Source organism: Sebastes umbrosus, chromosome 4 (assembly GCF_015220745.1).
Source record: "Sebastes umbrosus isolate fSebUmb1 chromosome 4, fSebUmb1.pri, whole genome shotgun sequence".
NCBI classification, from domain to species: domain Eukaryota; kingdom Metazoa; phylum Chordata; class Actinopteri; order Perciformes; family Sebastidae; genus Sebastes; species Sebastes umbrosus.
This window is the reverse complement of record NC_051272.1, coordinates 25,191,304-25,218,480: the sequence shown is the minus strand read 5'-3', so window position 1 is coordinate 25,218,480 and position 27,177 is coordinate 25,191,304. Positions and strand designations below refer to the sequence as shown.

General features: G+C 40.4%; 1 protein-coding gene across 2 annotated transcripts; it reads left to right on the top strand.

Moving 5' to 3' along the window:
• The first annotated feature begins 218 nt into the window (after positions 1 to 218).
• On the top strand, positions 219 to 25,897 carry ush1c (Usher syndrome 1C). Of its 2 annotated transcripts, XM_037767893.1 has the most exons (23): positions 219 to 326; positions 2,663 to 2,730; positions 5,154 to 5,297; positions 5,543 to 5,681; positions 7,058 to 7,166; positions 7,289 to 7,313; positions 7,424 to 7,481; positions 7,580 to 7,768; positions 7,864 to 7,923; positions 8,398 to 8,454; positions 9,618 to 9,760; positions 11,319 to 11,384; positions 11,795 to 11,943; positions 12,678 to 12,727; positions 13,002 to 13,166; positions 13,354 to 13,470; positions 18,076 to 18,141; positions 19,163 to 19,204; positions 21,836 to 21,889; positions 22,022 to 22,121; positions 23,456 to 23,565; positions 23,798 to 23,853; positions 25,461 to 25,897. In XM_037767893.1, the coding sequence occupies exons 1-23, from the start codon at positions 291 to 293 to the stop codon at positions 25,471 to 25,473; spliced, it is 2,016 nt and encodes a 671-aa protein (XP_037623821.1). In that variant the 5' UTR covers positions 219 to 290; the 3' UTR covers positions 25,474 to 25,897. The 2 variants fall into 2 exon arrangements, with proteins under 2 accessions (XP_037623821.1, XP_037623819.1); XM_037767891.1 differs by lacking the exons at positions 12,678 to 12,727; positions 13,002 to 13,166; positions 13,354 to 13,470; positions 18,076 to 18,141 and adding an exon at positions 12,158 to 12,213.
• The last annotated feature ends 1,280 nt before the right edge of the window (positions 25,898 to 27,177 follow it).

The window sequence follows — 27,177 nt, the reverse complement described above, 5'->3', positions numbered from 1 at the left end:
CAAAATAAAAGTCTGAATTTGAAATGTGTGGGAAACAAGAAGTATCGTTATATTAAAAACAAATGGCTTATTTACTTGAGAGTAGAATAGTTTTTGTAAATATTCAGCTTAGTCGTATTCATTACCCAACCTATTTTATCCTCGTTAATTGTGGTCTTAATCTGAAAATCTTAACTGGAAGCTGTAATTGTACTAGGACTAGCTTGACGTGCTGACGTCAGTCCAGTCTCCAGTCAACCTGAGATCTCACGTTGGTGCGTCTGCTACTATCTCTCTACTATCTCTCAGCGATGGAGCGCAAAGTTGCTCGGGAATTCAGGCACAAGGTAAGAAACAAACATTGTTTTCTTGTTATATTGATTTAAATTTCTATTAAATAGCCTTTTAAAAAGCTTTGTGTTCCTACCTGGTTGTCACCTACCTGTCTCAGGTGTCTCTTTCAGTGACATAACAGTTAACAGCTAGTTAGGCCTCATGATAAAGGAACAGTTTGCTAAAATCACTCAAAATGTAATTTAAGAGTAAATCAAAAAGCAAGTTTATATAAGTTTAACACGAATTAGAAGTTGTATGGCAGTTGTAGGCTAGATTCAGGGTTAAAGTATAATGTAACCTTTCATAACTAGCCTATATATCTTGTCCTAATTGTTTTGTTATCACTATTATGTAGTCATTTTATTTCTTTATATTAATCTTATCTCTAGGTGGAGGCCTCAGATAAGCCCAGTGTTTTTTTTTTAGCCTCTTCCTGCACTGTATATTATGTATTTATGTTTTTGTTATGTTGTATAGTCTTAAATTGTGCAAAACAAATAAACAAAAAACAACAACAAATAATCCTATCACTAACTATAGTTAAAACTATAATAGAAAAAAACTATTAGAGTTGCTAATGGATGAGTTTTCATTCAACTGAAATAACTTATTTTCTTGGATTGTCTAGGATGAAATTAATTTCATAGTGTTTTTGGTCTTAAAGTTCCCACAACTGTTCTGTTAGATGGTGTTTTATGAGCATAATTTGAGCTACAGTGGATCTATTGTCTGTTCTAATAGAGGACATCCTTTCTGTATCTGTCCCATGACTGCTCTGGCTCAGGTAAACATCATACAGCTGAGTTAAATAATTTGAATCCATGGTATGTAGCTCCATAAATTAAGCACACATTATACTATGTTTTGTGCTTGGTGTTGGCACATAACAGCCTGAATAGGTAACTATGAGTAAAACAATAAGAGTGGAAGGGAACATGATATGTTCAGGCTGTTTCAGCCCACAGAGCATGTAGGGATCATCACACAGCCATCTGTGCTGCATGGAGGCAGACAGGCAGGCAGACAGGCAGGCAGTGTCACATATTGCTGGCTGCTCTCAAAGGGCATCTTAGCATAAGATAATGTAGACCGTGTCAGAGATGAGCAGCTGAGCGGAAGGGATGGGACAATTTACGGGTTTAATTAGAGGCTGAGGGGCCAACAGGGCACAATCAGGCTTTGTTTCTTTTTGGGGACATTATCATAGTCACTGTATCTCTGTATGGTTGAGTGTGTGCGTAGTTTCATTGTACATTCACAGAAGAATTGCATTTTTATCGGTTTTGTCAATTTATATCAGGTGTTTTTTTTCCTCTGGGGGTTTATTGTATGTGCTGCAATCTATGTACAAAGTTATATATTTTATTCTGTGAAAACAATCTGAACTTCTAAACTAGACCGTACACTTTTAAAATGGCTATCTGACTGACCAATGATCTCTTACCTTATTGGTTTATGGTGCCAAAGTCTGCATGCAGTTCAGGCTGCGGGAGTGGCTGACTGTGCTTCACTAGAGACATTTATGACAGTCATAAAGACCACGTCACGCACACACACACCCACAGCGACCTCACAGCAGAGTCCATGTAGTGCAGTCTTACATTTATGATAACTATAGTGAGTCTTAAACAATCTACCAATGCTTTAATCCCTACATAATATGGTACAGAAGTGTCTGAATGTGCATGTTTATATGAGTTTTTGCTCTCTATAAGACTTGAGTACCCACTGCTTTAGAAGAGGTGTGTGTGTGTGTGTGTGTGTGTGTGTGTGTGTGTGTGTGTGAGTGTGTGTGTGTGTGTGTGTGTGTGTGTGTGTGTGTGTGTGAATGTTGGGTGTGAATGTTCACCTCTGTTTTGTGTCTGAGATGTAAGATGACACTGCTGACCTTCCTACTGCAGCCTCTCTTCAGCTGTACTGCCATTATTCCCTCCCAGTGGTGTGATGGTTAGGGTAGGGTTGCCCATTATACCTGCTTTAGTCCAAGGAGCCTCATCATCCCTAAAGCGTTCTTTGAACTACCACTCTGATAAAAAAAAAAAAAAGCAACTCAGGTTGGATTTGAAGCGCGCAGCTTTTAGTTTAGGACAGATTTAGTCAGACGAAGAGTGAAATGTGTTATATCAGCGATTGGCCTAAGCGTTTCCTCAAAACCCTTCTGCTGCAGCTGAGCCACCATCAGGTTTGTATAACTCCTAAACACACACAGGCACACACTGATGGCTCACCCCCCTGTGGTGTTGACAGGACCACAGGAGAGAGGTACAGTGTGTGCTCGTTGCCTGACATCTCTTCTGATTCAGCGGTGAGACGAAGGATGACACCAGATGTTTGTCCTTTCTTGTAGGTGGAGTTGCTGATTGAAAATGAAGCAGAGAAGGATTACCTGTATGATGTCCTCCGCATGTATCACCAGTGAGTACCATCTGTCACTGTTCGCTGTGGTTTAAGTGTGCGTTTGTCTGTGAGAAAGTTGCATTTTTGAATTGTCTCTGTCATGCACGCATCTGCATATTCACACCTCTATGTTCCTATATGAATAAAATGTTGATGGTTATTGAATAGATTGTGTCCTTAAATAACTACACTTTGAACCAGAACTGATAAAGTGCTATTAGTAAAGCCCATGTGTTTCAATATGTGGTATTTAGCATATACAAATATGAAAAAAGACAACAGATAAACGGCTACTTTTGCTCTCATTTGCTGCAATGTCTTCTTGTTCCATGTTAGCTGCAGGTGAAATGATGCCTTTTAACTTCTACTAACACCTCACCAACTTTTAAAAGGTTCATGATTAGTTTTCAAAAGCTCCTTATCTTTTCACACCCATTTCTGATTCACACAGACCTCCAGTTTAAACTGTGTGCTCCGTCAGGGTTTCTGATAACAGACTGGTCTCAGAAGGGTCTAGGTTGGGGGGGCTGCAAGTCTAGGTTTCAATTAATCTTTGTACAAAGCCAGAGCTCTGTGGCTCCACCGGTTAAGCCTCTGATCAGTTTCCACTGTGCTCCGACAAGCCTGGCCAGTTATCCACAAAAGCTCTTTTTATGTTCATCCTCCAAACAGGGCTGAAAGACACTTGTTAATAATTTAAAGAGGAGGCCAGGTGGACAGATTTTACACAGTAGCTTTTAATTTGCTGCTTTAATTGCTGTTCTAGTTGCCTTTTGACTTCCTTATGAATTGTGAAAGAAAGATGATTGGTTTGTTTTTTTCCATCAGCATTTAGATATTATAGTTATATACTTTACTGTAGTTTAGAATTGAATATTAAAGGGGAACTCCAGCAATTTGACACATCAAAGTCTGTTTACAGGTCTAGGGGAGTACTACTGTATATGTGAAAAAAAAGTTGTATAAAGCCTTTTGAATGATGTCACTTGAATCAGCATGAGTCACTTGAGTCACTTGAGATGTCACGGTGAGGACATTTTCCCACCGGTTAATAAACTTGTGACAATACCGGTGTTACTGATTACACTGGACATTTTACAAGAAAAGATGACGCTCAACATCTATAGAGTGCTTACTTTGATCTTCTGGTCGAACTTTCCCTGTGGGGTCGCAGCTTTCCAACCGGCGCTGCTGCGACCTGCACACCAGCTGTGACCGCTCCATCCTCCTCACAGCGCTTGCCTCATTAACGTTATGGTTCCCTTATAGCATTGGGTATTAAATCCGAAATGTTGCCAAATAAGCGCTTTTGCTTTTCGCTTTGACACCAAATCCTCCGCCATCGCCTTGTCTGTCAACTCTCTCTTATCCCGTGTGTGATTTCACTTTGCTTTCAGTTTGTAGCGTCTGTCGTCCGACTATGTGTTGATAACACAGCGCTGATATGTGAAAATGAAACAAAACGACGGTGGGGGCGGTGGGCAAGTCATGTAATCGGTGTATGCCCGAACACTGTGTAACACTGTGTAACACTGTGTAACACCGGTTACACCGACTACCGGAGCAAGCCTAGTCTGAAGACTACACATTTGAAAAAGTAAAACATTTAGGGGTGTGGAGTTAGAAAGAAGTTACCAGACTTCAGGAGTGGTTGAGTTGCATTGTGTGTAATGTAGACACCAGGTTTTGACAAGGAATAAGAATGTGTGGGATAAAAAAGACAATATGTCTGGTTCCGTTGCAGCAATTTTGACACACAAAAAAAATGCCCATCTTAAGTCCAACAATGTTATAGGAGTGCCATGCTAAATCAGTGGAGTACTCTGATAAGATCTTCTGAAGGTCATTATTATTACTTGTAACTTTAGACTACAGTTAATATCACACTCAGTATCTCTAAATCTGACCAGTCGATATCATAAAGCCTGGCTATGTGCATACTATAAAACAATGCAAGTATTGAATTTTTCCTCCAGAATTACATTCTCGTCAGGGTAGAAAAGCCTCTGAAACAGCACCTTTGGAAACCTAAAACTCTATAGTGCAGTGCTCTTGTGATGTGTTGATTTGACTTCATTCAGAAAAACATCATCAGATAGTAATAAACAAATGAATAAAACGAGCAAAGAAAATTTCCAGTGTTATATCGGATTTCATTATATTGTCAGGTTTTTGTCTACCCCATGTTCAATTCATTCTCAATTCTAGGTTATCATACTGGCATTTATTGGCAGATAACAAAACATTTTCATTTCCTTATTCTTGTTATAGTAAACTGCAGTACAAACTGTATTTCTACTACAAACCCTATTTCTTGTAGTCACTTGGACTTGACCAGGGGACCTTATATTATATAGTATCTTCCCATAAGGTAAAGTCATTGTATTTAATAAAAAACATACAAAACATAACAACATAGTTGTGGCCCTCTCCTCTTTCAGGTCGATGGATTTGATAGTGTTGGTGGGGGACCTGAAGCTGGTCATCAACGAACCAAGGCGCTTGCCCTTGTTTGATGCCATCCGACCTCTCATCCCACTCAAACACCAGGTGGAGTACGACCTGCTCACCCCAAAGAGGTCACGGTGAGTACAGCATAGACTCATGTCCTGGTACTGGTTTATATCTGGTCTGTATCACATACGTATGTACCTACCTAATGTAAACACCCTACAAAGATGATTCTATACCATAATATCCCTGAGCATCCCCATGCTCTCTGTAGTCTCCTGGTTTACATACTGAAACCATCCCCCTTCTCCCTTTTTAAATGTTACCTGGCTCATACATCCTGTTTTTATATCTTCCTCTCTCTCTCCTGATTGTGCAGGAAGCTGAAAGAGGTGCGTTTGGATCGGACACACCGTGATGGACTGGGTCTGAGTGTCAGAGGAGGGCTGGAGTTTGGCAGCGGTCTCTATATATCTCAGATTGTCAAAGACGGTCAGGCCGGGAATGTCGGCCTTCAGGTATATTCGTATGATTTAACTGTGATGTTTCCATTTTTATTTTTCATTTCTTTTTATATTGCTGTGTATGTTTACACTCCTAAAACACAAAATGCTGATTTGTATTATTTAAAACAAATTTTAATTTAACCTTTATTTAGTTAAAGTACCAAATAAAGAGCTATTCGTATGTAGAATAATTATTTGCCATGATAGTAGCAGTAGTTCTTTTAATCATATTAGTTTTGTTTAAAGTATACCAACACTATTTTTATTCAGTTACATGGTATAAATGTGCATACATATATATTGTATTTCATTAGTGTGTTTTTGTATATAACATGCCATACCAACCAGTATATTTATTAATATGAAGGCAAGGGACCCATTGTTGTGTCTGTGGAGTGGGTCAAATTAATTTTCTAAGGCCATGTGTCTTATATGTCAGTCATAATGCAATAATCCACTAGGTGGGGTAAAGCACCATGTTTTTAAACTCTCACAGAGCTTGCATGTCTGTCACTGATGGTCCAGTTTCACCCAGATGAACATTAAATACAATTAACAACTTCTGTCATGAAAGAAAAAGTAAATATCCGGTTTACTATGTATTAATACAGATACAGACACTGTGATTCATTGTGTATTATGACAGATGTGCAATACACTTTGTAACTACATCCAAGGTGAGGTTAGTGTCCTGTCTGATATCTGGACAAAACACAGAGAGACACAGCCAATGTAAAACATGGCAGCATTACTACTGGTACTTATGGAAATGTTAGGGGGAAAAATAAATACTTTTATTAAAATTATTCTACATTCAAAGGAATATTGTAGTACAATGCATTATTACCTGCTAAAAGACATATCGAGTAGGTTAGCTTAAAATGTATTTCCTTAGTTATTATTCATTTTATTTATACAGATGAACATTTCTAAATATAGATAAGCAATGCAACAGATGTACTGTATGTAGGGCATCTAGCTGAGGCTAATTTGCAACCCCTGCCCGTGGTCAGGCTTTTAAATCTAGTTTGAAACAGCCAAACAAATGAATTGATAAAACTGAATCAGGATAAAAACAACAGAACAGATAAAGCCGACGTGTGTATATAATGCATATGTCTATGTCCGTGTGTGTATTGTACATGACTGGAGACATTGGCATATACGTGTGATAGCTAAGCTCAGTTATGTAAACGGCTAAAACATCTAAATGTAAATAGATGACACAGATCAGATCAATAAGTCATTTTGTGTGTTGTATATTCAACAGACAGGGATGTAAATTGTTAGTGTAGCAATAACTCCATGTCTCGATGGTGTGTAAGTGCGCTTGACATATTGAAAGTGAAGGTGTCATCCATAACATCCCATCCTGTCTTGATTCACAGGTTGGTGATGAGATTGTGCGCATCAATGGATACTCCATCTCCTCCTGTATCCACGAGGAAGTCATCAGTCTCATCAAGACCAAGAAGATTGTGTCACTCAAAGTCAGGCGTATGTCATACAAACACAAACTCGTTTTCCAGTAGCATGATTGATGTGCATCAAAATGAATATTGTTTATCATCAATGGCATCATTCATTTGATTTTATTTGTTGTTTTTCCATATGTGCAGATGTGGGGATGATCCCAGTGAAAAGGTAAGATAATTGTAATATGGTAATATAGTTTCTATCTGCTGATTGAATGGTGAAATGGAGAATTAATGTGCTGAGATTGCATTCTCATTCGCTTCCTTTCATTTCTCCAGCTCATCAGATGAACCCCTCAAGTGGCAGTTTGTCGACCAGTTTGTGTCTGAGTCAGGGGTAGGAGACAGATTTAGTTTTTGCTTCAAGTTGTTTTTCAGTTTCAAAGGTTGCATCACATCAGCAGACAGCTTATGAACTTTCTGTAACTGCTGCAGGAGAAAAAAAGCAGCATTGCAGGCTTGGCGTCCATTGGAGGCAAAGAAATCAAGGAGAAGAAGGTTTTCCTCAGCCTCGTGGGTACCAAGGGTATGGGCATCAGCATCTCCAGTGGTCCAACCCAGAAACCTGGTATCTATATCAGTAACGTCAAGCCAGGCTCCCTTTCTGCAGAAGTTGGACTTGAGGTGCTCAGAATGACCAGAACACCTCTATGAAAGTGTGACACTCGTATACTCATGTACTGCTGTGAACTACATCTATGTCTTATCCCAAAATGTAGACTGGAGACCAGATTGTGGAGGTGAACGGGGTGGATTTCACCAATGCAGACCACAAAGAGGTGCATTTTTAATTAATTGTCCACTTGCAATAATGGCAGCTAGAGTCTAAAGTCATTTTTATTTAAACATAGATTTACAATTTTATACATTTTGTCCTTTTTATCCAAAGCACCCACAGCGCCATCTGTTTTAACTGTGCCACTGGCAGTGTTTGTTCTACGCTCAGCTCACTGAGCTGCAGATCCACCGCCAAATTAGCGTTTAACCAGCCAAATGGTTTTGCAGTAGAAAAGAAATCCCTCATGGACTGTTGTTTTTCTTTTGCCAAAGTGTCTGATGGAGAAAACAAAGCCTGCAGTATTTACCAGGATTTGGTTGTAATATGACACCCTGATAAATACACATAACACATACGTCACACAGGCCTTGTCTTTCTAAGAGACTGTTGTTGTATCGCCCTTAATTTTATTCATGAAATATATCTTTGAAAATAAAGGGGCATTATTTGAAGTTTTCTGTTATCACATTCCCAGGCTGTGAGAGTCCTGAAGAGCAGCAGGAGTCTGACGATTACTGTTCTGACCGGAGCTGTAAGTACACTCTAGCTGCATTATGTTTAATGAAAAATAATAATATATTATAGATAATACTATAATCAATACTACATTGTCTTTTGCAGTTCAACTCATAATTCTTGTGCTTTTTTCTCATATAACTCTTGTGAATATTGTTGAATTCACTCAAAGACACAACATAATGCATCACTGACTTTAAGATACAGTATATATGATCACATCTGTATATGAGACACTCAACCCTTTAAAATTAATAATCCTAGATAAAGTGACACCTATGTGTTTCAACAGGTAGAGTATTTACATTTAAAGGGATTCCCAGAGATTTCCAAGTCTCTGGGAGATAAAATGTCTCTAATGAGTCAAGAAGAAATGCATAGTAAAGTTAAGTTATAATCATGACATAGTGGTGATAGGCAAACAAAATGGAATATATAAAATGCCTTGAATTGTTTTGCATATTGTGATCGGGATCACATGATAATATGTAGATGAGGAAAAACCTGAGACACAGATAAAATCTGCGCCATTACCTTTGAATCCACTTATGAGGAAATGTATTTCTCTCAGAAGGTAAATCAGTGAAGGGATTTATCTGTTATGGATGTGGGAACACAAACCCTTTGCATTCCTGCACCCCACAGATTAATGTGTGTTTTATTTTGGAGACATCACATCATGAGCCTGTGCCTGCAGGAGCAACATTTATCATCCATCAAGTCACTCGGCAGGTTGTTTGCCCTCGGGACTCAGTGACGGCGACTGTGTAACCGAGACAAGCAGTCCCCTCTTATTTACTGTTTTCCTTGATGGCTGTCTGATGCATTTATTTATGTGCATCTACATAAACAGGGAGCCCTGCAACAGAAAATATTTGGGACTATCTACAGTACAGTATTTCTTTTCTAGTATCTATTTTATATGTTTTTGTACCTGCATATATATAGTAATTATGTACTAATTATAGAAATGCTCACCCACTGTCGATCAATTATTCTTAGGTTGCGAACGAGGCTTCAAAGAGGACAAAAACAGACATGTCTCCTCTCTCCCTGGTTGGGGACGGAGACTTATTTGGGCATGCCTGTTGGTCTCCAGAGCCCAAAAAAGTTTTTGGACCCCTGCTGTACACAAAGTCTTTCTCTGATTGTCGTCTCTGGCTGTTGTCACCCTCTCAGGGCAGAGATCTGTTCATGACAGACGAGGAGCGTCTGGCAGTGGAGGCCCGCAGGGAGCTGGACAGGCAGGAGCTGATGCACCAGAAGAGGGTGGCACTGGAGACCAACAAAATCATTAAAGAGCAGCAGGAGAAGGAGAAGCAGTGAGTGAACAGCACAAAACTTTCCTCTTCTTGAAATCTACCCTTCTTTTTCTGTCCATCCATACGTCTGTCCGTCCATCCCATTCTCCTGAACGCGATATCTCAGGAACGCTTGGAGGGAATTTCTTCAAATTTGATTTGAGGATGACCTGATTAGATTTTGGTGGTAAAAGGGTAAAGGTCAAGATCACTGTGACCTCGCAAAACACGTTTTTGGCCATAACTCAAGAACTCATATGCTAATTTTGACGATTTCACACAAATGTCTGATATAATAATGAAGTGATGACATTTTGGACAGACATGGATGCAAACTGCAACTTGACTGGCTGGCGGAGGCGTACAACAAGCTGTTCTTGTTGTATGGCAGAAGAATGACAGCTGTCTTGTTGTACCTGTACACGAGACAGATGTTTTAGTGTTTGTGTCGTGATGTATGTGAGGTATATCGTCTATCTAATCTTGAAATGTAAGAAGTAGTCTCCATGGTAGTGCAATTTTGATCTAATTCAGTTTTAAAAATTATTGTCACACAATCCTAAATCATAGCACAATTACAAAATAATATAAAAAGAGAAACCATATTTATTTCAACGACAGTTTTCTTTCATTTTTGACCAGTTAGGAAATCATTTGATGTATACACACAAGGTTTAACCGAATATGAAATACCCCCCCGCCCCCCACACACACACACACACACACTTGCACAATTAGAATTCATGCTCTACTTCTCCAAAGAAGCTCTGCAAGTTAAGTAGCTTCAACTCTGGCTGCCCAACAAATAACTAAATCCTCACCCTGAAATTGAGAACACTAACTGATAAAAAATTGCTTTACTGACTAGAAGCAAGTGTTTGTTTTCGGAAATTAGCTGACATTTTGACACAGCTCAACATAAAAATCCAATTTCAGCTGCAAGACTCAGTTTGTCTAATTAACTTGGCGGATAGCAAGTCATCACCCAATATCAAAGGCTTTGACTGACATTACTTTGATGTTTTACAGAAATCCCTCTGTGCATTTTAGAGGCAGCCTCCAACGTGTTTGGTCAGTCAGTGCCATATTCTGGATTTACAATAGCCTGGTTCTTTCCTTTACCTTTGTAGATCAAACCTTTCCTGTCACCCCAAATTCAAAAGCCTCAAATGCATCCAGGTCATTGCATGACCTCCTTACAACACAACACAACAGACAAACCGAGTACTCCACATGTGTGAAGATAATTTCCCTGTCAACTAGGCATATGTTTCATGAACATACATATATTTGGTGTGAAGAAAGTAAACAGGATTTACATTGATTTTTCCGTCTCACTGAGGACCTTATATTGTTGTGTTGTTACATCACTTTATAGATTTATGTTCACAGGCGTTTGTAAATTCAGAGGACAGACTCTTCTTTTCGTTTTCTCTGGGGATGAATAATGGGATTGCATATTACATGTTGCAGGGCTGACACTCTCAATTGCAGCCATAAACTGGATATCTATAGCCCCGTGCTATAGCATGTTGAGTGGACAGAGATTTATTTTGTATATTTATTATGTGTTTAACAGGAGAAAGATGGAGATCTCTCAGAAAGCTGCAGAGGAAGAGGAGCGCTATAAAAAGGAGATGGAGAAGTATACAACTAATATTGCATTTTTAAAGAGGACTTATTATGCTTTTGTGCTTTTCCCCTTTCCTTTAGTGTGTAATATAGTTTGTTTGTGCATGTAAAAGGTCTGCAAAGTTACAAAGCCCAAAGTCCACACCGAAAGGGAGTTACTCTCCCCCACAGAAACACTGCTCCTGAACTGCCTGAAACACCTTAATTGAAGCCCGCCCTTTCTTCAAACAGAGCGTTTCAGACAGAGGGTGAAAAGAAGTGCTGCAGCACAGCCTGTATGAGAAAAGTAAAGTGTTTGGAAGTATGCACCTGAAAATAAGCATAATAGGTCCTCTCTTTAATGTCCATAAAGTGCAAATTCAGTATTGTTTTGGCACGTATAAAATATCTGACATCTCTCATGTGTTTTGTCGTCCTCTGTAGGATTGAGGCGGTGGAGAAGAAGCACAGCAGAGAGTGGGAGGAGGACTGGGGAGCCAAAGACAGGCCCAAGAGCCCTAAGAGCCCCCGCACCCCAAAGAGCCCATCACCCGCCCCACCTGACACAAAAACCTCCAAGGCCAAGAGTTCTCGTAAGGATACCTGAAAGCGTCTTCGTCTTGAAATGCATGAACACTCTATTTACTCCTGAACCTACGTATTTACTTTTCCTCTGAAACTATAGAGTTGTAGAAGTTACTCTTGCCTGGGTTTCACCTCATCTCTCCTCCTCTTTTCCGCACGCTCTTTGTGTCTCTTCCTGTCACTTCTGTGTGCTGTGCTGCTTTTTATGGCCTCTTCTCTAAGCTGATGAAGCCAGCTCCCTCACAGAGGAAGACAAGGAGGAAGAACAGGATAGACAAGTGAGTCTGGCGCCTCAGCTGCCATTGTCACAGCTGTTGTCGGGAGGATGTTCGTGCACACTGGCGTACACACAGACTGGTGCTAGATTTCCTTTGACAACCAAAATGTAACCATTAGAGAGCGCTCAGTATCATTTCAATCAGTTGCATTTCTTTGTAAGATGCTGCTGAAAATTAATGATACACAACCAAAATCAAGCTTTTGAAAGCTGTCTGTTTTGCATCACTAAAACGCAGTTAGCATCTTTGGTTTTCAATGTAGTTATTCAGAGTGCCTGAATGGAGCAGGCTTAATCTTTTTTTCTCATTTTTCTCTTTGAGTGCTGTGTTGTGGTTCTTTAGTGTGATGTTGTATTTGTTTTATTTAAATAGATGCACTGCTTGGAGTTTGCTGAGACTGTGTTAGACATTGGATCTTATTTAACAAACTTGTGAGAGTCACCTGTGTTCATCTCCGTCCTCAGCATTTGGCTGGTTTTATCGATATGAGGGAAAACTGCCGTCACTCCGCAAGGTACTGTCAGCTGCCTGAGTACAGTGTGGTGTGAGAGTGGCTACAAAGGAAAGATAACCTTATGTCATCATGACAAAGTGGCTGTTACATATTCAAGATCAGAGCTTTTGTTCTTAGAAATATTTATAAAACTTCCTGTTGTTTGTTGGGCTTTTTATCCATCATACTCAGCCTGGTGTCACTAGCTAGTTCTGCATGTCATGCTGTGTGGTTTGGAGTGGCAGATTTGTCTGTCCCCTGCTTTTATTATTTTGACTAACTGATGATACATCAGAAAGGAGAAAAGAAGAGGAAAAAGAAGAAAGTGTCCAACACGGACACACTGCAGGAGCAGAGAAAGAACAAGAAGGAGATGGAGTTTGAGCTGAAACTTGCCAAGGAGAAGGAAGAGATGCATGAACGAGAGAAGCAACTGAAGATCAATCGGCTGGTTCAGGAGGTACGAAAAGAGGGGAGTGGACTTGTTCTTAAATACTGAACAAAGTGACAATGTGGCTCAAACCATTTGATATTTATAATGTACTTTATGGCAGAGTTAACTTTCAGGGTGTCAAGCTGAGCATGTGAATGTGTGTAAAGGGCTAATTCCTTTTGTCTGACGCTGCCCGGCTCTGCCTCTGTGCCAGGTCTCAGAGACGGAGAGGGAAGACCTCGAGGAGTCGGAGAAAGTGCAACACTGGGTGGAGCGTCTTTGTCAGACTCGGTTGGAGCAGATATCCTGTGTGGAGAATGAATCCCCAGAGGTACAGAGTGAGACCTCCTCTGTCCAAACTCTCTCTGCACTCAGAGAGCTATGTTATAAGCCATTTTTTTACTGTTGCAAGGAGATAAATAGGGCTCTAATAAGTAGCATAGCATTGATGATCACATTGAGGCAACTCCTTCCCGCCATTTTTAGCTGGTGACAGTTCAGAAAGCATTTCTTCCCAGCCATTAGAATTCAGCAAGGTGGGGTTTACACCACTATGAATGCCATTTTGTTACTTTTTCATTTCAAATGTTAAGTTGCATGATTTATATGATGCATGTGGTGAATGTGTAGTTGGAAATTTTATTTTCATCTGCTCATACCACTAAAAATAACTTATTTTTCAGCAAGAAATTGGTAGGAAAGTACAAGAGAGGTGTAACATTATGAATTTTTGAATATAAATTGTGAAATACCACAAATAGACAAAAAATACCCATGCTCTATTATCCCATTCCCATTTTTATTCATGGACATGACAATGTTTTGGCACAAATGATCTTCTTCAGGTAGCCGCAGACCATTTGTCATAAAGCGACAACATGTCCATGTAGAATAAAAGACCAACAGGGAATGAGACGATAATCTGCATGAAAGAATTTATGGTTTGCCTCCTGAATTGTTTAAAAGGTCAACAGAAGAATTGACACGAGATGAAACAAATCATTTTTCATGTCATTGTGACTTTAAGCTCTCCCCGCCGCGCTCTCCTGCTTTGGCGCCCAAGGTGAAGCGTTTCGCTGGCGGCCTCCACCTGGCCACCACTGATCTGGATGACATTAACCTGGATGAAGTGGATCAGAGCCTGAGGGGCCCTCTGAAGAGACTGGCCCCCACCCAGGCCAGCACTAGCCAGCCTCCACCTCCCTTGCCTCTCCCTCCACCCTTGCCCAAGCTGAACCCCACAATACCCAACTACTCCCCTCCCCCCTCTCGAGCGCCCCCTCAGCGACGGCCACCTTCACAACCCAACGCTAGAAGACCTCCCTCTGCCCCGTCTACCTTGACCAACAAGGGGCGCAGGCCTCACCCTCAGCCTCCCCAACCACAACCCCAACCCCCTCGCCAACCTTCCTCCCACTATCCTCCTCCGCCTCAGTCGTCTCGGCCTCCATCCTCCCCTCAGCCTGCTCCACGGCCTCCTCCGCCACCACCCCCTCCTCCACCACCTCCTCCGCCTCCCCCTCCGCCCCCACCCCCACAACACTCAGGAGAGCAAGTAGGAGCCCTCAGCGGGTACCGCCAGCATCAGCACCATCACCTCCAACACCCTCCCAGTCCACCAGAGCACAGGAGCGAGTGGGAGACAGGCGGCTACCTGCCAAGAGGAGGGCTTTACTCGTCCAACACCAGTGAAATGTCCTACCCCTCTAGTCCAAAGGTTAGAGAGATGATGTGTTGGATTGGCTTTTCCTCTTTGTATAATTGCTTTGTTGATCTGATAGATGGCAACGATTCTTTTTTTCCATCTATAAAACGTTGCATCAGCAGTTTAAAGAAATATGTAGAGCGCTCAGAGAGTTTTGCATTTTCAAGGCGGCAGGATTCTCTGTAATGCTTATGTTTATGTGCATGTTCTGTTTTATGTATTAGTATGTTTTATGCATGAAGAGAGAGCGAGACTCCGCATTAGCATGACTGACTTGTGCAGTCATTGATTTCCAATTTACTTCTCGCTGAGGGAATGGCATGCAGAGATGCAGTTTCTTGTTATTGATGTGTGCTTTGCCTTGTAGCTGTGTGAATTGTTATACAGAGTGGAGTGTTGCATTGTGTGAGGTGCTGATGAAAGCAGCATGTTGATTGCTCATGAGAGGAGCTGATTTTTTAAGAAGAATGCGTGTGCTCGCATTTGTTTGAACATTTGCATTTCATCCAATGGGTTATGCATTGAATGCGTTTGAAACCTCATGCCATGCTTTGATATCTGAGGAGATGGGAGTGAGTCTGGGTGATATTGGGTGATATTCCTGCAGTGCTCTCTGCTCTGTATGTGCCAGGGGGCTGAAAGATTCATTTTATTTCACTGTGGTTCAGGTAATGAGAAATACCTCCCATGCCAGCCATATTTCCACCTCAAGCACCCCCTTGGTGAGTGTCTTTCTGTAAAAATATAATGCCAAGTTTTACAAACACCCCTTCCATTTTTCGTAAAAATGATGAGCTTTATACATTTTGTGAAATCTTATCAAAATAAGATGCTTTTTGTTGTAAAATGACTTATTGAATGAACATACTGTATGAATCCAAACCTATGCTCAGCTGTTGCATGGAAACATGGTCTTTCCCCAATAGCAACTAGCTCCTAGTCCCCCCAACCAGAGGCGTCAGATGGCCCCCGTCATGTCTAAACCTGTCATGCTGCCGCAGTCCCAGACCCACCGACCAGATCCACTCAGATCTGCACTCCGTTCTGATGTCCTGGTATGAAACACACCACACTGCAATCACCAGCTCCCTGTATAAATCCTCCCTCATTCAGCGTAATAGGGTCCTAAAGGATTCAGACACCTGACACAGGAAGCCATCATCTGGGTGAGAGACTCATCTCTGCCTCTTTTTTCAAGTCTTCCAGACTCTCCAGCTGTTTCGCAGAAAGCCAATCTGCAGTTATTAGATCACACAGGGGAGCCATTTCCCCTTCTTGTCAAAAAGCTCCAATGAAACTGGGCATATTGACTATTTTTCAAACAGCATTTACTTTAGAGAAACCCTTTCCAGTTCCAGTAACCCTCTGCATCACATTAATAGCACCTGAGAGCACAACCACACACTTCTACTTTCAGTTCGGCAGCACTTCTGCAGCTGGAGGAGAAATGCTCCGCTGAGAGGCACCTTGCCTGTAATAGCTGAAGCAGGGGGCGCCATAAATCATTCACTTTCCCCTGACATGTTTTACCCTAATCGTCAGAGTGGACTACACTGCTGCAGCACACAGCTATGCTATTGATGTTTATAAATACAATATTATATGTTGTTTTTCATAAGCTGAATTGAAAGATGCACATAAAAAAATGCTTCTAAGTGCTTTATTTTCCCAGAGACTGTGGTGTACCATATGCTGTAGTATTTACAAAGGATTTCTGTTGGTCATTGTTTTTCATCGGCCTGGAGAAAGGGGCCAAAGAACTTAAAGGATAAGGCTGTTAATAGTATTTAGTTTTCTTATTGTCAACAAATTCCATGAAAAGACCAAAACCAACATTGAACTGATCTACTAACAAGCCTGACATAACTTATTCCTCTATTGGACTTCCATATGTTGTGCAAAAACGATTAAACAGATGCAGACATGTTCCTTTGTGACAATCAACATGAGCATTTGAGCCAATACATCATCCTGTTATCCTATTATCCCATTATGTCTAAGTGACTAATGGAGACAACACTTTTTGGAATTGGTCCAGTATTGAGGGAGAATGCTGCAGCCGCTAAACAAGCTGTAATGTAATCATTTGGGGCAACCTGGTACCGTCAGTTTACATCCACTAAAAGTGCTTGTTTTTGCCACTGACAGGTTCAGATTGTTATTATTAGTGTCTGACAACATTATGGAAAGTAACTTACTGAGAAATTAAACATTTTTCCTACCTTTTGCTTGATCCGATCTGTTTGTTGTGTGTTGTGTGTCTCGCTCTGAGAAGTCTTGCTCAGCTATGACATTGAAAATCTTTTAGATAACACTTAGCTTTCTGTAGTCCAACACAACAAACTCTGACATCACCGATGTCCTGTGGCACTCCTCTCTCCACTCTCACTCAGGTTTCCACTGTTGTCTGTCGTCAGATACTTATAATAACAATCTAAGCCTGTCAGTGGCAAAAACAATCACTTTTAGTGGACGTAAAATGATGGTACCAGGTTGCCCCAAATGATTCCATTACAGCTTGTTTAACGGCTGCAGTGCTCTCTCTCAATATTGGACCAGTTTCAAAAGGTGTTGTCCCAATTGTCGCTTAGACACAAAAACATGGGTCCTGGTTGAAAAATAATTTAAGCAACGACTGAAAATACTCTCCAACAAATGCACTATTTTCTACTGTTTGAGTAATGTTTGCTAAAAACTAGAGTCCAGCTGTTAAAGAACATTTTTTAGCCTTTTTTAAAAATGAAACTACTGGACTATTACATAATTGGTTTTGGTCTTTTCATGGGATGTCTTGACAATGATAAAAAATTTAGTAGCCAGTCTCAGCCTTTAATCACAATACTGATCTTAGTTTTGTAACTTTGGCAATTGGACCAAAACTCTTCACATTTTTATGATAGATATGACTTTTTATATATTGTTAGAAAGAATTGTCTTTACCTACAGTTGTATAGCGTGGTTGACTCACCCTCCAGTGGTTTAACTTCTCACCTTGCTGCAGTGATGTATAGGTGTACTCCATGGTGCGTCAGTACACCGGCCATCACTGTTGCTGGGTGTGTTCAGAGGCAAAGCACACTTAAAACGTTAAACCAGAGAGGGTTGTAAAACACTGCTAGTTACTCTTTAACATGTATGGTATGTATATAGAAAATAATTACAGCATAGGAGTGAGGGTTGTTTTTGTTTTTATTTGCTCGCTAAAAGCTGCTACCTGGTCTTGTGTTTCAGCCTCAGGAAATGCTGAAACGAATGGTGCCTTTCAACTCGTCTTTTAAATCAAACAGCAGACGACAAGTAATCCATACCTATCGCCACCTCTATTGATTTATTGTTATACTCCTGAGTGCTTTTTTCTCATGTTCTTTCTGTACTTTGTCTCCGTGTTCTCACACACCAGGTTTCCTCATGGTTGTCTTCCTTTATTTTGTCTCTTTTTGGCTGCATCACTTCCTTTAGGTGTAGCTTTTGCATGAGTGCACTTTTATTGATTTGGAGCACACAACAGTACTGTGAACATGCAGTGTGGGAATGTATGTTACAGTCTACTGTTATTGGTTTTGATCTTTACTGGCAACAGATGGTTTGTACGTAAAGGATTGTCCTCCCACTGGTTGTAATCTGTATCTCTCTATGTTGGTTGGTCCAGCGTGCATTACTAAAAGAAAAGAAGGTGGCTGTTTTACCTTTTCTTGTATCTGCACTTTGCTTAGAGACCGAGAACATCAGTCTCATTAGATTTACTGTATCTATTATTCCAAATAGCGCATCAGTTAGATTTGTTTGGGCTGATTTCAACTGCTGCCTCAAGACACAACAAATAAAAACGTATATATTACAATTGGGTTCATTCATTATGGCCAATGTTGAGCAAAACAACAGGAAATGAAGAGTTAGATTAATGTGTGTTTATTCTGCAGGGAGAAAATGTCTCTCTGAGTCATGGTAGCTGGATAAATGCAACGTCCTTTGTTCTGTTTCCTTCCCCTGAAATTAAATGGCTGTCGACTTTGGTAGGAATGATTAGGAATTATTTTCTGTGCGTGCGCTTGTTCCCTTTAATTATTCTTGTCATTATTGAATTAAAGTGTGAGGCTTTGAAAGCCACTGTGCTTTTTTAATAATTGGCTCTGGGGTCTCCATGGTTTCCGTTTGTTCAGGACGGTATTAAAACTTTAACATAGAACTGGTTGTCAAAGGAAATCTTGATACACCGCTGACATTCACAGAGATTTCTTAGAGATTTTCTTTTGTTTCATTGTGTCCACCATTGAAGTATTGATCAGTTTTAATGAACTGCATGTTGATTCTCTTCCAGGGATTTCAGAAATACGAGGAAGGTTTTGATCCCTACTCCATGGTATTGTATGCCTGTTCTTGTTAGCACTACAACAATGCAGAAAATGCAACACATATTTGGCAGTTTAAGATAGTGGAATAGAAAGTAGTATTTAGCTAACAGGCCTTAGCTCCTGCTAACTAGAAATGCTAGGATCAATGAACCAAAACAGCTAATGTTTCTAAAGGTTACAAAATATGATATTCCCATATCAGCCATTGTGAATTATGTTACACCAGGGATTCCTTAAAACTAGCATTGCAACAACAATTAAGACAACTTTAACAGTTAAAACATTACAAAATAATTACACATAATTGCATTAACTGTCAGGGTTCAGAAGGGAAGTTAGCTAGACCTGCGAATTTATTGATAGCTAAACAAGCTAACTTCTGGTAGCTAGCTAGTGAGTCAAACTAGTCAATTAACAGGACCTATTATGCTTATTTTCAGTTGCATACATATATTTTGGGTTTCTACTAGAACATGTTTGAGTATGTGCCAAATAAACCGCTAGGTAGGTATTATGCAGATGTGTTACTTGGTGACATCACCACGTTACAGAACAAAAGCCAGGACTTCAAGCGAGGCGTTTCAGGTAGTTCAGGAGCACTGTTTCTGTGGGGGAGAGTAACACCCTTTGCTGTCCACTTTGTGACTTTGCAGACTTTTTACATGCACAAAAACCTATATAACACATTTAAGGAAAGGGTAAAAGCACAAAAGCACAATAGGTCCCCTTTAATTGTCTATTTCCAGTTTGTTTACCTAAAGAACATGAAGAACTCTCCTGAGGTAAACTATTCTGGAGCAGCCTCTCTTTATAAGTTATAGCTTACCATGGTTAATAACTCCCAAAGGGTATATTATACAGACGTAGGCAAAATTGTTGGTACTCTTCCGTTAAAGAAAGAAAACCCCACAATGGTCACTGAAATAACTTGAAACTGACAAAAGTAATAATAAATAAAAATTTACTGAAAATTAACTAATGAAAATCAGCTGTTGCTTTTGAATTGTGGTTCAACAGAATCATTTTAAAAAACAAACTGATGAAACTGGCCTAGACAAAAATGATGGTACCCCTAGAAAAGATGTAAAATAATGTGACCATAGGGACATGTTAAACTAAGGTGTGTCCTGTAAATAGCATCACAGGTGTCTTCAAACTTGTAATCAGTCAGTCTGCCTATTTAAAGGGTGAAAAGTAGTCACTGTGCTGTTTGGTATCATGGTGTGTACCACACTGAACATGGACCACAGAAAGCTAAGGAGAGAGTTGTCTCAGGAGATCAGAAAGAACATTATAGACCTTCATGTTAAAGGTAAAGGCTATAAGACCATCTCCAAGCAGCTTGATGTTCCTGTGACTACAGCTGCACATATTATTCAGAAGTTTAAGGTCCATGGGACTGTAGCCAACCTCCCTGGACGTGACCGCAAGAGGAAAATTGATGACAAATTGAAGAGACGGATAATACGAATGGTAACCAAAGAGCCCAGAACAACTTCCAAAGAGATTAGAGGTGAACTCCAAGGTCAAGGTACATCAGTGTCAGATCGCACCATCCGTCGCTGTTTGAGCCAAAGTGGACTTAATGGAAGACGACCGAGGAGGACACCACTGTTGAAAGCAAATCATAAAAAAGCGAGACTGGAATATGCCAAAATGCATATTGACAAGCCACAAAGCTTCTGGGAGAATGTCCTTTGGACAGATGAGACAAAACTGGAGCTTTTTGGCAAGTCAAATCAGCTCTATGTTTACAGACGCAAAAATGAAGCATACAAAGAAAAGAACACTGTACCTACAGTGAAACATGGAGGAGGCTCGGTTATGTTCTGGGGCTGCTTTGCTGCATCTGGCACAGGGTGTCTTGAATCTGTGCCGGGTGCAATGAAATCTCAAGACTATCAAGGCATTCTGGAGCGAAATGTGCTGCCCAGTGTCAGAAAGCTTGGTCTCAGTTGCAGGTCATGGGTCCTCAAGCAGGATAATGACCCAAAACACAGCTAAAAACACCCAAGAATGGCTAAGAACAAAACATTGGACTATTCTGAAGTGGCCTTCTATGAGCCCTGATCTAAATCCTATTGAACATCTGTGGAAGGAGCTGAAACATGCTGTCTGGAGAAGGCACCCTTCAAACCTGAGACAGCTGGAGCAGTTTGCTCAAGAGGAGTGGGCCAACATACCTGTCGACAGGTGCAGAAGTCTCATTGAGAGTTACAGAAATCACTTGTTTGCAGTGATTGCCTCAAAAGGTTGTGCAACTAAATATTAAGTTAAGAGTACCATCATTTTTGTCTAGGCCAGTTTCATTAGTTTGTTTTTTAAAATGATTCTGTTGAACCAAAATTCAAAAGCAATGTCTCATTTTCATTAGTTAATTTTCAATACATTTTTATTTATTATTACTTTTCTCAGTTTCAAGTTATTTCAGTGACCTTTGTGGGTTTTTCTTTCTTTAACGGAAGAGTACCAACAATTTTGCCTACGTCTGTACGTCTCTTGTTTTTTGCTGAGCACATTTTCAGGGAGTAGACAGACATTCTTTATGTTGGTATCTCTGTTTATTGTTTTACTACTTACTTAGCAACTGCAGTGTTGTTTTTTGTTTTCCTCCTCTTCAATCCTTTCTTTGTTAATAGTTCTCCTCGGACCAGATTGACGGGCGAGATGTGAGACTGCTGAGAATCAAAAAGGTACTGACTGCATCTTCTGCCTTCACTTCAGATAACTCACTTTATTGACGAGAGGAATCTCACATATCACTTTTAAATTAGATTTCTAAAACATGACTGATGGTGTTGATGCTTTTGTTCATTGTTCTTAAGATTGGGCAGCTTGACATTGCTCTGGAGGGAGGTGCAGACTCTCCCTTGGGAAAGTTGGTGATATCTTCTGTGTATGAAGGTGGTGCTGCTGATAAGCACGGTCAGTTCATTTTTTATTTTCAAATATTTACTTAAAGGGTAACTTTGGTATTTTTTTAAACCTGGATTTTCCTTTTATTTTACCATGTTATTTTGTCTAAGTGACTAATGGGGAAAGCAATTTTTTAAAGTGGTCCAGTATTGAGTGAGAACACTGCAGACGGCAGCTGCTAAACAAGCTGTAATGTAATCGGTCAGGGCAGTTCCACACCATCAATATAATACAATCCACTTAAAGTGCTTGTGTTTCCAGATTGTTATTATAAGTGTCTGACAACATTATGGAAAGGACCCTGAAGAGAAATACAATGTTTTTCTTACATTTTGCTTGATCCGGTCTGTTTGTTACTTGTTGCCAGAAAAATTATATCCACTAGATCAGTGTCCGTTCTAAATGTGCCTGGTCAGAACAAGCTGAATGCTTGGCCTCCGGTATTGCTGCTTGCAGCTTTCTCGAGAACCGCTCATCAAAACAACTTCATAATCGATACTTTGCTTCCTTGGGTCCTGAGCAATACACCTGCCATGACATAGTTGCGTCCCCTAGCAGTGCTAGAGTATACACGTCATTTGGGTGCAAAAGCTCACACGAACATCAACAGAGAGCGAGCTGTACCCAGCATGCAGTTCGGCGGTGTAACAGTTAATGTAGTGAGCGACGCAGAGCGAGCTGTACTACCCACGGATGTATTATAGAACTGGATACTGGACTCCAAGATGGCGCCTATTCAGTCCATTCAGAATTGCTCGCCTGGCGCATACGCCAATAATGTTTTCTAGCTTTCGGGTTACTTACAGGTTTATGGGGCCGACTGAATATGCGCAGTGATGTGAATCCCATCATGCCTCTGGCCCAGCCAGCGTGTTTGTACACAGCGGTGACATCATACAGAAAAAAAGGGTCCTCGATCACTAAACCCGCCAAGGGTGAAGTCGATCGGAAGAACTGTTGTCGAGAAAATCGAACGACAGGCAGACAGACAGACAGTGAGACTCTTTCCATTTCAGTTAGATGAACACTGCAAATCAAATATTAGTGAAAACATTTTATATATGAATGTGCCAATGAATGACACATGCTTGTTGACTTTCCCTCTAGTGCATACCGTTGAGACAGATGCAGCCGTTTAGATGAATTTCCCCACTTCAACACTGCATCACTGTGGGGGACAACATGTTCATGGTTTACTTGTTTACTTGAGTCGATGGAGGGATTTTTGTGTGCCTCTTCACGCAGTCTATATTTATCTCTGCAGTTGGCACTTGCTCTCTGTGCGTCACTGTTGTGAATAAACATGTTTGACAGTGAACCATCTCTGATGTGTCTGTTTGCAGGTGGCGTTGTACCCGGAGATGAACTAATGGCTGTGAATGGGAAGATCCTGATTGATGCCACATTGACTGAGGGACAAAACTCTCTGGCTCGGGCCTGGAATAGTGGAGGGGTAGGACACAGATCAGAGGAAAACTAAATGCCATACTTTACACACATTACATACATTATTGTTTACCCTAGTAGCTACAATAGCAGGGTGTTTAATTGATTGTACTTAAATCCCATCCACCTTGATTGATTGATTGTGCTTCACACTCTAATTTGCAGATTCAGTCAGGCTTCATATTTTCTATTGCTTCAGTCAAGTGCAAAATGAAAGTAAATTTTGTTTTTACCTTTAGGACTGGATCGATGTTGTGATTACTGTTTCCCCTCCGAAAGACTATGAAGATGAAGTGTAAGCATTCCTGATCATTATTTATGTTCTAGTCCAAACGTGTATATAATAATGTATTTTTCATATATACTGTTATTCAAATGCACATCTGGTGCATTTTTGTGATAATTTTGGCCATAATCTAATTTAACTGGCCCAGTAGTGTACAGTATTGTGACTGTGTGGCTTGTGTGTCTGTGTGTGCATGTATGCAGCCCTAAGTCAGCATCAGTCAGTCCCACTGTGAACAGAAAGGTGTTTGAAGGCAATGCAACACTGTACAGACACGGCTACCTACTTCAGCACTAGCGCTCCCTCTCCTCCTACCTCACCCTCGTCCCGGTAATCAACTTAGTCTTCAAACCTCCTCCTCCTCACTGCACGTCTCAGAGGGGATGTTTGGTGTGGCATTTGTTTTTGTTTGGCCCCGTTCTCTGTTCTTGAGCACATGTGACAGTCTCCCTGTCAATCAGAGGGAAACGAGCAGAGTATTTTGGTATTTGTTTCCCCTCATCTTTGTCAAACTGTCAGATTTATGCATTGCTGTTACAGCTTGGTTATTAAAAGAAAAGCTAGTGTGTTAGTTAATGTATGTAGCATATACAGTATGCAGTTTTTCTGTTTGAAAAATGCCTCGAGGCGATGTTTCTTAATTGCTGAAACACGTGCTCTACAACTAAACAGCCATGCTATTCTAGTGAAGACATTTATAGCTAATGCAATCAGTGACCCTTCCCACCATATATCTGCCAAGTCCTGACCCAGTGAGCCGTATATAAACACATATGTACAGGTGTGGCCTCTGTGGTATTGTTCTGGGTCGTCAGGTCATGGCCGCTGATAGAAGCAGGCTTCCTAGGACTCCTGTCAGCCTTCAGCAGTTGGTCTGATTGATGTTGTTCCTCAGGACTGTTAGATATTCTGACATACATAGGCACTAAGTGACAGCGGGTGGTCTGTAGGGAGGATTCCTCCTCTGCTACAGTAAAAATTCACATGAACCCAGTGTTTGATCAGGGTTATTCTCTAAGTTGACATGATAAAGTTTAAATAAGTTATTTCCATGGCCTAGGAAAGTTCGATCAATATTTGTGAACATGAGCTGCTCTCTCAAAGCCAGAAACCAGAGAAGTAAGTCTCAAATGTGTGATGTCATAGGGTATAAAATGTGGAGCTGCTCCATAGACAATGAATGGAGACTGATTTTGTGGACCCACTGAATGTTTGTTTTCTTTTTTATATCCAAATGAGCTTTATTCACTTTAGTGTTGTGAAACAGAAAATATATATACTCATAACATTTCCCTGGGTGCTCTCAGTCAGACTCTAGTTTTTGGATTTGGGAGACAGTTGTTCATGTTTACTAATATTTTTTGGACTGTCTTAGACCATAAGAATAACATGTATGAATTTTTAAAATGGGCGTATTTCCCCTTTAGGCCCTAATTATCTTATGTTTCTAAAACTCACCTGCATGTGTCTTGGTCTGTTGTGTTTAATGTGCAGTGACTGAAGTAAGCACGGTATAAAAAAATCTTTTCCTCATGCAGGTTTAACATCTTTTATTTGGTGCTACTGCCATGGTTATCTTACATGTTGCTTATTAATTATTTTTTCTCCTCCTGCAGAACGTTCTTCTAGTCTCATCAACAGCCCGCCAAGAAAACCACACTAATGAAGAAGCTTTTTATTATTGATGATTCCTTCAGGATTCACCGTCACACTGAAGATGGTCTTTTGTTTTTACTCAGCATCACTATAACCTCTGTGTCATGTATCAAGATATTGACACCTTACAGTCGACACGTATCCCCACTGTCTTCTTTTGTTAATCCGGTCAATATTCAGTTGTCTCCAGTAATCTTCCTCACCTCTGTCAAGCCCGTATGAGGTTGACCTCATTTAGATCCGCACGGCCACGCTGATTGTTCCTACAGACATCTGTCAGTATAACAATGAAGGGCAAATTAAAACAGGCAATAATCAATAGCAGCTCTGTAATCTGCATTTTCAAAGCCCCAATAAAGGACTGCTCATGATCACAGAATTGAGATTCTGTTGTGCATACAGATTGTCTGCTCCCTCTGCTTTGCTTTTTTTCATCTTGAAAGACAAGATATAAGTTAATGTGTAGATTTGTGTGCTTTTATAGGTCCTTATTTACTCTCTAGTTTGGCAGCCAGGCTCTGCCATAGGATTTTTTCTTATTGTTTTAAATCAATTTCAAGCCAACTTGTGACTTTATGTCCATGACTGACAATGTAAAATTTCTTAGTTTCTAAGTTATATTATTTTGTTTCCCCCATTTTTGGTTGTTTTAAAGGTGGATAAACAATGTTCTACTCATTTACAAGGAGCTTGAGGTAATAATGTTGCTCACATGCATCACGTCCTTCACCTTCTCTATCTGCTGTTTTCACCTGCTCTGCATCGATTCACGTGGAGCCTGGGGAGCCATGTAATTTTGTAATTAAATGTCCACAGGGGGCAATAGAGCTCCTTCTTGAATACCAAGCTATACTGAGTGAGGGAGTCCCAGCTGTGTTTATAATTCTGCTTCTAATGAACCAGAATCTCAGTAAATAGGCTTAAATCAGATGTATAATCAGAGTTCATGCCTGAATTGTGGTAAATGTAAATTTACCATCGTGAATTAGGTTACACAGATACCTTAAAACTAGCATTATAACAACAAATAAGTAAAATATAACAATAATAATTACACATTATTGCATTAACTGTCCAGGCTCAGAAGGGAAGTTAGCTAGACTTGCAAGTTTGTTAATAGCTAAATAAGCTAACTTCTGGTAGCTAGCTAGTGAAATAGAAATAGACTATTGTCAATTTGGCTTTTATTTTTAAAGAGGACCCATATGCTTATTTTCAGTTGCATACGTATGTGTATTGTAGGTTTCTACTAGAACATGTTTACATCCTTTTAATGTTCAAAAAATGCTTTATTTTTCTCATACCGGCTGTGCTACAGCACCTCTTTTCACCCTTTGTCTGAAACGCTCTGTTTTAGCTCCTGATTGGTCAGCTGGCCCACTGTTGTGATTGATCAACCGAATCAAACTCTTCAGACTGCGCTCCAGCTCCGCTCTAACTAGCTTTGTCTTAGGAAGTGTGCCGAAACAGCCGCTAGGCAGATATTATGCAAATGTGTTACTTGGTGACATCACCACGTTACGGAAGAAAAAGCAAGACTTCAAGCGAGGTGTTTCAGGCAGTTCAGGAGCAGTGTTTCTGTGGGGCTGAGTAACTCCCTTTGGCGTGGACTTTGGGCTTTGTAACTTTGCAGACCTTTTACATGCACACAAAAAAAAACTATATAACGCACTAAAG

Excerpts from the sequence above, each read along its gene's own strand:
- ush1c (XM_037767893.1), top strand. The coding sequence starts at position 291 with ATGGAGCGCAAAGTTGCTCGGGAATTCAGGCACAAG. Across the intron at positions 12,728-13,001 it reads AACTGCCGTCACTCCGCAAG|AAAGGAGAAAAGAAGAGGAA; the intron begins GTACTGTCAGCT and ends ATGATACATCAG. Across the intron at positions 19,205-21,835 it reads GTTTTGATCCCTACTCCATG|TTCTCCTCGGACCAGATTGA; the intron begins GTATTGTATGCC and ends CTTTGTTAATAG.